The sequence below is a fragment of the Hyperolius riggenbachi genome, chromosome 3 (assembly GCF_040937935.1).
Source record: "Hyperolius riggenbachi isolate aHypRig1 chromosome 3, aHypRig1.pri, whole genome shotgun sequence".
Classification (NCBI taxonomy): Eukaryota; Metazoa; Chordata; class Amphibia; order Anura; family Hyperoliidae; genus Hyperolius; species Hyperolius riggenbachi.
In genome coordinates this window covers 98,049,999-98,062,691 of record NC_090648.1, presented here as the reverse complement: position 1 = coordinate 98,062,691, position 12,693 = coordinate 98,049,999, and the positions used below count along the sequence as shown (strand labels likewise).

The following is a 12,693-nucleotide window of genomic DNA, read 5'->3' as shown; positions in this document are numbered from 1 at the left end:
CTCACCTGGCTATATATATATATATATATATATATATATATATATATATATATATATATATATATATATATATATATATATATATATATATATGGGGGGGGGGGCAATGACAAAGGGACACATCAAATTATCTATGGGGAGGGGGGGAGAATTCAGCGGCACACCTGGCGATCTATGGGGGGTCAAGGGGGCACATATATATCTTTTATACTGGGGAGGGGCTGATAAGGGGCACATCTGGCTATACTGGGGGGATAAAGGGGGACACCTGGCTATCCATGGGGAGGGGGGGTGGAATAGAGGGTACATCTGATTACCTATTGGAGGAGAAGAACAAAGGGGCAAACCTGGCTATCAATGGGGGAAGGGGGACAAAGGGGCGAATCTGGCTAATAAAGGGTCACATCTGGGATTTTTATGGTGGAGGGGCTAATAAGGGGCACATCTGGCAATCTATAATGGGGGGGAAGATAAAGGGGCACACCGGGCTATCTATGGGGGGTGGGGGGGAATAAAGGTGCACACCTGGCTATCTATGGGGGGTGGAGGGTAATAAAGGGGCACATCTTGCTAACTATGGGGGTGGGAGCTAATAAATGGACTTAGCAGTTTAGATATGTATGTCGTGAGGGTATATTACTGTTATTTTGGCGAATACGGCTTGTAATTGCTAGTAAAGTGCAAAGCAAAAAAATGGAAAAAATACACCTTTATTTACAAATATTATATTGTCGCCATACATTGTACTAGGAAGATAATTTAAATGTTGAAATAAACAGGACATATGGACTAATAAAATATGTGGGCTTGATCTACAGTAATACTTTTTATTTTTAAACGGTAATGCCTGAAAACTGAGAAATAATGACTTTTTTCATTTTTTTTCTCCTTATTCCCTTTAAAATGCATTCAAAGTAAAATACTTAGCAAAAAGTACCACCCAGAGAAAGCCTAATTGGTGGCAAAAAAAAAAAGGTATAGATCATTTATTTGTAAAAAGTACTGCTAAAGTTATTGGCTAATGAATGGGAGACCTGTGAAATGTAGAAAATTGCTTGGGATTTTTAGGGGGAAAACCCCAGGGTAGGGAACTGGTTAACTGAAACACTGAAAAAGAAATAAAAAAAATCATCCAATAAGAAATTACTTACCAGTATTTATCTCACCCATCCTGTTGTTTTTAGCGTTCATTGTCAGATTTAGGAGAAATGTGATATGAACAAAAATATATATATTTCTGCTGGTTTCCGTCTTTACAGTTTCTTGGTGATGCCAAAAGTGACATTACTTTTTTTGTAACATGACCGGAACCTGTGAACCGTGAAAGACAGTGTTGATCTAGTCAGCACTCGCCCTGCTGTTTTGTTTGGTTTTTTTTCCTGAAAGATTCCATGAAAGGATTTGGTATTCAATTTTTTTCTCTCATTATTCTCTGTCTTGCTGTCATTTAAAGATTGCAAATCAAGTTGTTACATTGCAAAAGATCACACAATAGCAGTCTATACTTTTAGCTATTGTCAATGAAAAGGGCTTTCTCTTTAACCACGTAAGGATCACGGTCTTAAACCCCCTTAGTGACCAGGCTATTTTTTACAATTAAGGCCACTGCAGCTTTAAGGTCTCTCTGCAGGGCCACACGACTCATCCCACAAGTGATCCCACCCCCACTTTCTACCTACCAACAGAGATTTCTGTTGGTGGGCTATGATCGCTCCCAAGATGTTTTTTTTCTTGTGTATAAATATTAATTTCATTTATTTTATAATAAATTTTGCAGCGCTGGGTCCCTGGTTTTAGTCCCAGCCAGGGCACTCTCTGCATGGAGTTTGTATATTCTCCCTGTGTCTGCGTGTGTTTCCTCTGCGCACTTTGATTTCCATCCATATTCCAAAAATACACAGATAAGGACTGTGAATTGTCTTCACCCCTAACATTGCCCTAGACCAGCCTTTCTCAACCTTTCTACCATGGAGGAACCCTGCAAATAAATTTTGGATCTCAAGGAACCCCTGCAAACAATTTTTTGGTCTCGAGGAACCCCTGCATTTATTTTGCAGGAGGCATGGTCTTTAAAGGGATACTTAAGTCAAATAAAAAAAACGAGTTTTACTCACCTCTGGCTTCCCTCAGCCCCCTGCAGCTGTCCGGTGCCCTCGCAGCATCGCTCCGATCCTACTGTCCCTGCCGGCGGCTGCTTCCAGGTTTCGGCGACAGCCGCCGACAGGCTGGGAACGCGAGTGACTCTTCGCGTTCCCAGCCACAATAGCACCCTCTATGCTGTTATTGCAGCCTTCCTGCCGCAATAACAGCATAGAGGGCGCTATTGTGGCTGGAAACGCGAAGAATCACTCGCGTTCCCAGCCTGTCAGCGGCTGTCGCCGAAACTTGAAGGAGCCACCAGCGGGGACAGGAGGATCGGAGCGATGCTGCGAGGCACCGGACAGCTGCAGGGGGCTGAGGGAAGCCCCAGGTGAGTAAAACTCATTTTTTTTTATTTGACTTAAGTATCCCTTTAACCCCCCTGGCGGTATGAAAAATTCCGCCAGGGGGCAGCGCAGCAGTTTTTTTTTTTTTTTTTTTTTTAAATCATGTAGCGAGCCCAGGGCTCGCTACATGATAGCCGCTGCTCAGTGGCATCCCCCCGCCCGCTTCGATCGCCTTCGGCGATCTCCGATCAGGAAATCCTGTTCAAAGAACGGGATTTCCTGGAGGGCTTCCCCCGTCACCATGGCGACGGGGTGGGATGACGTCAGCGACGTCGGGACGTCATTGGAAGTCCCGAACCACCCCTCGGCGCTGCCTGGCACTGATTGGCCAGGCAGCGCACGGGGTCTGGGGGGGGGGCGCGCGCCGCAACAGATAGCGGCGATCGGGCGGGGGCCGGCGGCGATCAGAGTGCTGGCGCAGCTAGCAAAGTGCTAGCTGCGTCCAGCAAAAAAAAAATTATGAAAATCGGCCCAGCAGGGCCTGAGCGGCACCCTCCGGCGGCTTACCCCGTGTCCAGCACGGGGTTACCGCTAAGGAGGTTAAAAGTATGTGTGGCTGTTTATTTCCCTACTCCCTATTACACTGCCACTCATTATACCCTCTCCTGATGCCCCAATTTAGTGCTATTTGTTACAGTACTACCTATTATAATGTGCTCTATTATACTTCCCCCCCCCACGATGGGGGGAAAATGCCAAGGAACCCCTGCAGAGTCCTCAAGGAACCCTGGTTAAGAAAGCCTGCCCTAGACTATGACAGACATATGACTATAGCAGGGATTAGATTGTGAGCTCCTCTGATGGACAGTTAGTGACACAACTATATACTCTGTAAAGCGCTGTGGAAGATGTCGCCGCTATAGAAATACTGAATAATACGTTAGTTACATATACGAGATGGTTACACTCATAGATGGCTAGTGCATCTGGTGCAAATGCTTATGTGTGTAAGTGAAGCTTGATTTTAGTGGTTCATCAGAGGTGACAAGAAGAAAAGATAGCAAATCTAATTTGTGCAGAATTGGAGCATTTGGTCAGAGCATCCAATCATGTTTCAGGTTGTAAATGACACAGACTTGAGCTCCACTTTTGCTCCAGTTGAGGTTTTTTTTCTGAATAGCGTGTTCCCAATTACAGCTGGAAACATTTCATGGTCAACATTGCATAAATCCGCCTTCTCATTTATTTGTATGGAGACATTAGTTTACCCAGACAGGCTTTAGTTTGTTTTACTGTAGGTCAACAACCTGATTGCCTTCAGAATATTCTATTGCTAGACTACAATCTGCTTCAGATCATTTAAAAAGCAAATACTGGCTTTACAGTGTATTTCTCTTACAGGTATGGATAGCTAAAGTTATCATATATATTGCGTACAGTATTGCATCAATGGAAAAGTAATCTGATTATTTGTCCTTCCAGTCAGCCGAGTTACTATATGCAGACAGTAGTTGCATCATACATGTCTATTGCTGTAACTAGTAGCTGATGACACAAAAGTTGCAATCAGCATTTTTTTTTTTGTAATTTTTTTTTTACTTTTAACCTCTGTAACGTCTTACCACAGATGATTTTCTTATTGGCCATTAGCGGACACACCCCGATGAAGTGTCTTCAGGAGGATTAATACCTCCCATTGGGGTTGATTCACAAAAGGGCGGTAACATTGCCCACCGCGCAGCAATGTTACCAGCCTGTACTGGAAATAGTAACGCTCGTTGTGCCAATAGCGCAATAAGCGTTACCACAGTAATGCACCGTGTACACTGTCTTTTTCAGGAATCCTCTACGTTGGAAAGTACTCAGCTCATTGCTGTTGCACTTTAACACTAACGTAATGGCTTGCTTTACTACTTATCCTGCCCCCCATAGGACAGAACAGGCTGCTTGGTGGGGGACAGAGGTACATGTCTGTACTCCCTGTGTATGTGATGCAGAGTGAACCTTGTCCCCGAACCCCCCTCCCACTCGCATATGCGATGCGGAGTCCTCGCCCCTGCTCCCCCTCGTGTATGTGGTGCAGAGTGCCTCCCACTGTATATGTGATGCAGAGTGTACTGTCCCCCCCCCGATCTGACTCACCTATAAGCCACATGCAGACACCGTTTTGGGACACTTGTTTAATTTAGAAAAGTTGGCTTATATGGTATGCCCAATGTGTACATCATTTAATCCAGGGGTCAGGAACCTTTTTGGCTGAGAGCCGTAAACGCCACATTTTAAAATGTATTTCCCTGAGAGCCATACAATATGTTTCAAACTGGCACAGTGTGCATGTGCAGCAGAGGGCTCATGTCCCTGTTGCCATGGGGATGTGTATACAGTTGATCCTCCGGGCAGCGGAAGTGTCACACGTCTTCAGCTTCTCTTGGGTTTCAGCAACATCAGCAATTTCCCCAAGAGCCAGACAGGAGAGATACCAACTAACAGCTTGTACCATTAGCTAGCTGAGTTTGTTGATTCACTTTGTAGGATGAGATCCCCACACTTTGGCCCAATAGGCTGCCTGGCAAGTGACAGGCAGCCTATTGGGCCAATCAAAGTGCAGGTATCTTATCCTACAAAATCACTGGACCTGACAGGGTCCAGAGTGGAAGAATTGGAGCAGCCGTTAGTTTTGGGGGGGGCGCAAAAAAGTTAGTAGTGCATGCTACAGCAGTAGCGTGCCTACTTTGAAAATGTTACGTGTGCTGCCACACTAAGCTGTGCTGCTTGAGTAGTGTAGCTTAGTGAATCAACCCCTACTGATTTGTATGTGAGCCACATGTAGCCATCAAAAAAGCCACATCTGGCTCCTGAGCCATAGGGTCCCTACCCCTGATTTAATCGCTGCTTATGGGAATAGCATCACTTCTGTGTTCAGTACACAGATTGGCCAGTGTGATTCCACTCTTGATGTCAGTGCAGTCTCTGAAGTCTCTACCACTGACTCAGCCAGTGCTTGATTGCTCCCCGGCACACCTCCCACAGAGCGGAGTGTTAGCCGCTAATGGTCATCTCTATGAATCACCTTAAAAAACGTTTTCAGTTTTACTCATCCTACAAGACGTCATTCTGGAGTTGAATTCCCTAGAACCTAGATCCAGCCTAATGATGAAGATTGAGGGAGCAGCATACCTTCCTGGCTGGCCTCAGGCTGCTCTGGTGACAGATGCTATCACTGTAACAAACCTCAACAGAGTAAGCTCTGCCCAGGCAGGAAGCCACAACGAAAACATGATACTCTTCAGTGGTCACATGGCAATGTCGGGGTGTTCTTACATGAACTTTCATACTAATTCAAGTCTTTTGGGAAACAGAAGCCACTGTTCCTTTTATAATAATACAGGTTAGATGGGTTCAGGTTTCCTTAGGAATACTCCAGGTTATCCATTCTTAACTTTTTGGGCAGTAAGTCGTTCTGATTAGTTTTGCTGAGTTAATAGCCACTGGAAATTCATTATTTTTTACGCAACATTAAAAATAAACACATAAACAAGTCCGCTGACCACCAAATGGACTATAACCTTTTTCCCTAATCCTGCTGTTCTGTACTAATATGTAGTAATTGATGTCAAGTTTTTGTCTGCTTTGAAGAATCTTAGCCGAAAGGCAAGACCCTCATTCAGTTGCTGATTTACTGGCTCTGCCTGAATAGCACTGCCCATCTGCCATTGGGTAGGATCATGTGACAGCTGCTTTGGAATTAGGCCATGTGCACTCCGCTGGAGTAATCCTAGAGCAATAATTTGACAGGAAAGGTGACTTTATTCACAGTTTCAGTTACCCATTGTTATATGGCATCTTGACAAGTAGAACAGATTAGAGTTAACTGTAAATAGGTTTGCTGGCCATCTACAAACCTAATGACCAAAGTAAAAACTGTCAGAAGATGGTTCAGCTACAATGAGTTATAGCATGAGGATTGGTAACCCTTTTACTTTAATTTGTTTAGAGGATTTGGCAAAGCTACATACAGTAGAGTTCATGGTATGTACAGTATATAGAATGGGGTCTAGTACTGTATTGGCTTAAGCCATTTTTTAAAATTGAGTATCAGGCAACCAGAAAGCACTCTTCCCCGGCATTAGCTAATACCTGTCAGTGTCGCATAATCAAGACTCTACTGTATTATCTAGAAAACTAAAAGTGTTTTGTTTTTTTGGCACTGGGTCGGGAGTGTACATGGTCTCATATACAACTTGTGCTCTTGCAGGAAAATGAAGATGCTGTGCAGTTTGCGAACAGAGTGAAATCTGCTATTGCTCGGCAAGGAGGACTTGTGGATATGCTTTGGTAAGCCTAGAATGTTTTTGAAAATCTCTACTTTGCGTCATAGAGGGCATTATTTTCACAGTACACTACTGATTCCTTTTCAGGGATGGTGGTCTGAAACGGGAAAAGGTCAAAGATGCATTCAAAGAGGAGCAGCAGAAATTGTACAGCCGCATCATCTCTGGAAACCAGGAGAACCGGAGTCGCTCCTGAGCCCCAGAATGGTGGAGTGAGCTCTGCTCTGAGCGAAGCCGCTGCTCCAATACCACAGGAAGAAGACTCCGAGCCGCAGGAATCCAAGCCATGGAGAGTGAGCTGAGGGAAGATTACAAAGAGGAGCCACTCCGGATTCTTAATACTTGAGGAACTGACATTGCAGGAGCCATGGAAAGCAGCAGGTTCTCTCAGGGACTGTTGCTGCCACCATCTGTCTTGCACTTCAGGCTCACAATTTCAGGAATAGTGACTGTTGTAGGGCCACATGCCTAGTGACTGAGGTGTATGATGATAATCTTCTTTTTCCAAATCTAAGTTTGGCCAGATTGTTTCTTGAATGTTACAGAACCACAGAACTTTTCACGTAAAAATCTGAAGGGTCATATTGAACTTATTTGACATCTTTAAGCTATAAACTGCTGCTGATTACCAGAGATCTGATACCAAGGTGAGTCCTACCAAAGTCTAGACAGGATAGACCTCAAGTTCAAGCTGTTTAGTCAAAGGGAGCTTCCATCAGTTCAGGTTATAGGCCCTAATCACCTGCAGGAATTCATATGAAGCCAGCAATCCTTGGACCTCTTAATATTAATAGCCCTCTTCCTTCTGCCCAGACAGATATACCCATTTTATGACTTCCATTTGCTGCTTTCCGACCACCTTGTGCCCCTACATTCACAGGTGCAGAGAGGTGGCTGTCTTCAACAAGCCAAAAATGGGGGTTAATGATGCCACGATGTTTGAGACCCTCTATGATCCACTACTGAAGAAAACATGTGCCTCCCCCTTTTCTCTGTTACATCCTCTCCTGCATGGGCCCATGGCTGAATCCCATTCTGTTTTTATAAGGTCAAATAAATAAAACATCTTGCAAAATAAAAAACTGTCTAGCCTGGCATTGGTGATTTATTGGATAACTTTTACACTGACATGAAAGTCAGTTGGTACTGTTTTAAATGTGTTTCATTTATATGCTTTAAAGTGATCATGTATAAAATGTGCATAGTAAGGCAGATGTATATACAGATATTATGAGTCATAATAAGGACTACCGGTTACAGCATGTTTTTATTTTGTTTTTTGGGGTTTTTTTGTGGTCTGTCAGATTTTGCATGTGTCTTTTAAACCTCTGACTGTTGAGAAAGTGAAAGTTTTTGTTGTCCCTGCCTTTGCGTTCTTCGGTGTACGTAAGAATGACTGTTGGGTCACATAACTTTTTAATAATGTTTTAACAAAATAATGTTCAGAAATTAGTATTTGAAGGAATACCCCTGATTTGCAATCAGTTTTCATGCATTTTCGCTTACTCTCCACCAGTTTTTCACGTTGCTTTAGAGCAACTTTACACCACTCTTCTTGAAGGCTTGTAACCATCCATTTTCCTCCAGATGTCATTCCAGAGGTTTTCAATAGGGTTCCTGTCTGCAGACTGGGCTGGCCAAGACAATCTCTTGATTTAGTGATTATCCATCCAGACCTCGATTTTCTTGGCTGTGTGGCATGAAGTATTGTCCTGCAGGAAATGCCAATCCTCTTGGTTGGGGAGCATAGTCTTAGCAGAAGGAGGCAAATGCTTTCTTTAGGATAACCTTGTATGCGGCTTGTTTCATGTGTCCTTCACAAAGACTGATTTCAGCCTTGCTGCAGCACCCCAAATCATCACTGACCTTCCATCATATTTTACAGTTGGTTCAAGACATTGTGGGTTTTAGGCTTCTCCCGGTCTCCGTCTGGTACTATAAGATGTTCAGGTATTGGGCAAAGCTGAAAATTAGACACTTACCTCGGGAGCAGGAAACCTCTTGATCCTAATGAGGCTTCCCCCGTCCTGGCAATCCAGAGCTGGGACCCCTCGAAGAACAGCGAGGTAAATATTTACCTACCGCGATCCAGCGCAGTAGCGGCTTTACAGTGGGCTCAGGCAGAAACAGCCAAGCCTGCTCGGGTTCACTTACAGTAGCCTTACAAATCTGCACCACTTTTTTTCTTAAAGGGGAACTTCAGCCTAAACAAACATACTGTCATTAAGTTACATTAGCTATGTTAATTAGAATAGATAGGCAATATCATTTTTTACCCACCCTGTTTTAAAATAACAGGCAAATGTTTGTGATTCATGGGGGCTGCCATCTTTGTCATGGGGGCAGCCATCTTTTTGGTTGAAAGGAGGTGACAGGGAGCATAAGACACAAATCCAAATGTCCTGTGTCCTGATAACCCCTCCCAGCTGCATGTGCTAGGCTTCAAAATGTCAAATTCAAAATGTAAAAAAAAAAAATTGCACCAAAACAGCAGAACAAGAACAACAACATCAGAAATCCCAGCATGCTTTGCACAACATCAGGGGAAAAATGCCCGGGCAGTTTTCTTCTGTGCAGCTAAAAATGAGGCTTGTATAAGAGAAACAAAGTTCTGATGCTGTGAAATTGTTAAAGAAACACCAGGCCTTTTCAGTGCTGCTGAGTCGATTTTTAGTCTGGAGGTTCTTTAACCAGGACTACAGCAAGGCCCAATGTGACCTTATAAAATAAATCCAGTGCTACTGCTGGCATGCCTTGCAATCCCATGTTTCCATGCTTTACTCTCCAAGGTAACAGAATTATATGGAGTGCAGTGTGTGTCTGTTTCTACTGCCAGAAAGAGGATAATGGGACCTGCGGCTCACTGGAACCCTGTTTTTGGAATCCCCTTTTGTAGCACTGCGTATTCTGCAGTCAGTCTCCATGCTACAAATATTCTGCTAGTGCTGCTTCCAAGTCATTTGAAAAACTAATATGCAACTTATAAGTTAAACATTGGCATCTCCTATCTGACAATTAGTTATCTTGGACGTGGAAAGAAGACAGGAACCAGGGTCTTAAAGAGAACCCGAGGTGGGATTTAATTATGTTACTGAGGCACAGAGGCTGGTTTTGCACACTAAGACCAGCCTCCGTTGCCCCATGGTGTGCCTCCATGTCCCCCCTGCGCGCCGCTATACCCCGGCAGTGCTGGCGACATGCAGCGTGTCGCCAGCACAATGTTTACCTATGCGCTGTCAGTCAGCGCCGCTCCTCCGCATCGGCGCTACCCGCCCGTGTCCCTTCCCTCCCGCTGATAGGAGGGAAGTGACGTGGGCGGTTAGCGCCGATGAGGAGGAGGCGGGGGAGCGGTGCTGACTGACAGCGCATAGGTAAATATTGTGCTGGCGACGCGCTGCGTGTCGCCAGCACTGCGGCGGGGGGGGGGGGGGGGTATAGCGTCGCGCAGGGGGGACATGGAGGCACACCATGGGGCAACGGAGGCTGGTCTTAGTGGGCACAACCAGCCTCTGTGCCCCAGTAACATAATTAAATCCCACCTCGGGTTCTCTTTAAGGACACAGGATGCTGTGTTCTATTAAATCATGCATAGATTGGTTTTAGATCCTTAAAGCAGAAGTAAACCACACAAAATCCCTTGCGATGTCTCAATATACCTTACCTCAGGCGTTGTTTTTTTTTTTTGTTTTGATTTTTTTTTGTTTAGTCCAAACCAGTAACTCCGGTTTGGACACACTTGCCTCGTCGTCCTGCTTTCATCCTCCTTTCGATAGGCTCTTTTATTCCCCTTCTCCCCCCTTCCTTCCCCCCAACACACACACCATTTGACAAAATCAGCTCCCCAGGATATGCTGACCTCACTAGCACCGAGGAGGTGAGAGTTCACTGCATACAGTGCTATTAGCCTTACTATAGGGACAATAAAAATAATACCAATCATCACAAAAGGCATAACTTTTTTAACAGTACAAAATTGAATGAGTTTAATCCTGCTTTAAAATGTTTAGCTAAGCTTTTTTTTACATATGCAGATAGGTTGTTCTGTTCACCCAGATGGTCTCGTCCAAAATCCAACACACCAGAAGGTATACAAGATAAAAAAAATAATAAAAATGTAAACAATAGGATAACTGTATTGATTACTTTTCTTTTTTAATAAATGACCACTTTTCCATTCATTAATACACTACTTGAGTGTTCCTTTCAGTTTAAAGTGAGCCTGAACTAAAAACTGATGGATTATATTTATAAACATGAATCCCCAATAGGGTTTTCTCAAATCTTGTGTTATAATTTAATTTCGGTTTTAATCGTTAAAAATGTCAGTTCCAAGTATTCTCATTGGCATCTGCTTCTGCTCTTTATGTGTAATCCGCTCTCATACAGAGTAATGGTAATCTGTTCAATTTCTTATTTCTTCGCTGCTGTCAGGAACAACATTTTTTGACCTCTTATCCACATAGACTTTCATCGCAGTGCGACTTCAAGAGACTGATTTGTAGCCCTGGTTTATTAGCCCTTACAGTGAAAGAAAAAGGCAACAAACAATCTGTAAGTAGGATTCACGTCACTTCAGGTGCACTTTAAAATTTGTAAATTTAAACATCACTGTTTAAGTCCAATAAAGAAATGATTCTTCTAATCTTAGGCATTTTGTTATAAGCTAGATGTTTCCATATATGTTAGTTTTATGCAGGTAGGTGTTGCTATATACCAATGTCCATTCACATTTTCAAGCTTGTTTGTTCATGAAACACCAAGGGCTCGATTCACAAAGCGGTGATAACTCAGTTATCACGCCTAAAAGACTTTAGGCGTGATAACCTTTGCACTAGCAAAGTTATCACCGCTTTGTGCTCTAACTTGCGCGAAGCTACCGCGCGTACGCAAAGTCCCATAGGGCTTAATGGGAGCTTCGCGCGAAGCGCCAGGTGCGCGAGTTTCTTCTTATCATGCCTAACCTGAGTTTAGGCGTGATAAAGGGGCTTTCACTCGCTTGCAAACACTTTGCACCGCTTTGTGAATCAGGCCCCAAGCAAGACTGAAATCTCCCAGGTATATCCCTTATAAAAGTATTTCTTAAAACCCTATTCCTGTGGTGTTAAAATAATCCACTGCTTAAGTTATCATACCGACTTTCTGCACATGCCCAGTTTAGTTCCTTGCAAATCACCTAATTTCCTTCTGTGGTTTGTCAATCCACGGACGTCCGCCCAGCTTTCGGCAGCGTGGCATTTGGGCTTCCGGCGGCTTTCGGTGGCTTCCTGTAGTGGTCAGCGGTTTTCTTTCCCATAGAGGGACACTAGATGCGGCGGTGTTTTGCCCCAGCAAATAGGGTTTTTAAACCCTCTAACTTCGCTCACCACTCAAAGATGGGAATAAACAAAATTGCTGCAAAACATGTATATTCAATTCAAATGAATGATTTATTTAGTCCTAGAATCCTGTTACAATATTATCTAAGCCTGCAGAATCGTAGAGTAATTAGAAGTATGCATCAACGCTATTCCAGATGTTGTAGCATCACCCAGGGAGAATCGGGGGATCTTGGAGGGTAAAACACCTGGAACACACAAACCGCACGTCTGCTGGTCTTCTGGAAAGTCCCAAAATCAAAGTGTTTTCCCCTGCCTTAAAGGGAACCAGAGAAGAGGGGATCCTTAAAAATTAAAAAAGAGTTTATACATACCTGGGGCTTCCTCCAGCCCCATAAGCCTGGATCGCTCCCACGCCGCCATCCTCCGCTGCCTCTATCGCCGGTACCGGGTCCCGGCACTTCCGCTGGACGCGACCAGTTGTACGCATGTACAGGGGCTCCCTCCGGCTTTGCACACATACGCCTGCGCAGTACGGAGGGAGCGCACTGCGCTTGCGTCAACTGGCTGAAATGACGGGACCCGGTACCGGCGAGCAGAGGCAGCGGAGGATGGCGGCGT

At 44.3% G+C, this 12,693-nt stretch overlaps 1 protein-coding gene across 1 annotated transcript in view; it reads left to right on the top strand.

Moving 5' to 3' along the window:
• GPAT4 (glycerol-3-phosphate acyltransferase 4) overlaps window positions 1-7,839 on the top strand; it is a 63,480-nt gene extending 55,641 nt beyond the window's left edge. Inside the window, exons 12-13 of the mRNA XM_068274657.1 lie at window positions 6,682-6,761; window positions 6,845-7,839. Coding sequence (XP_068130758.1) covers window positions 6,682-6,761; window positions 6,845-6,953 — 189 coding nt within the window. The 3' untranslated portion in view covers window positions 6,954-7,839. The remainder of the gene's footprint in view (window positions 1-6,681; window positions 6,762-6,844) is intronic.
• Window positions 7,840-12,693: the final 4,854 nt, after the last annotated feature.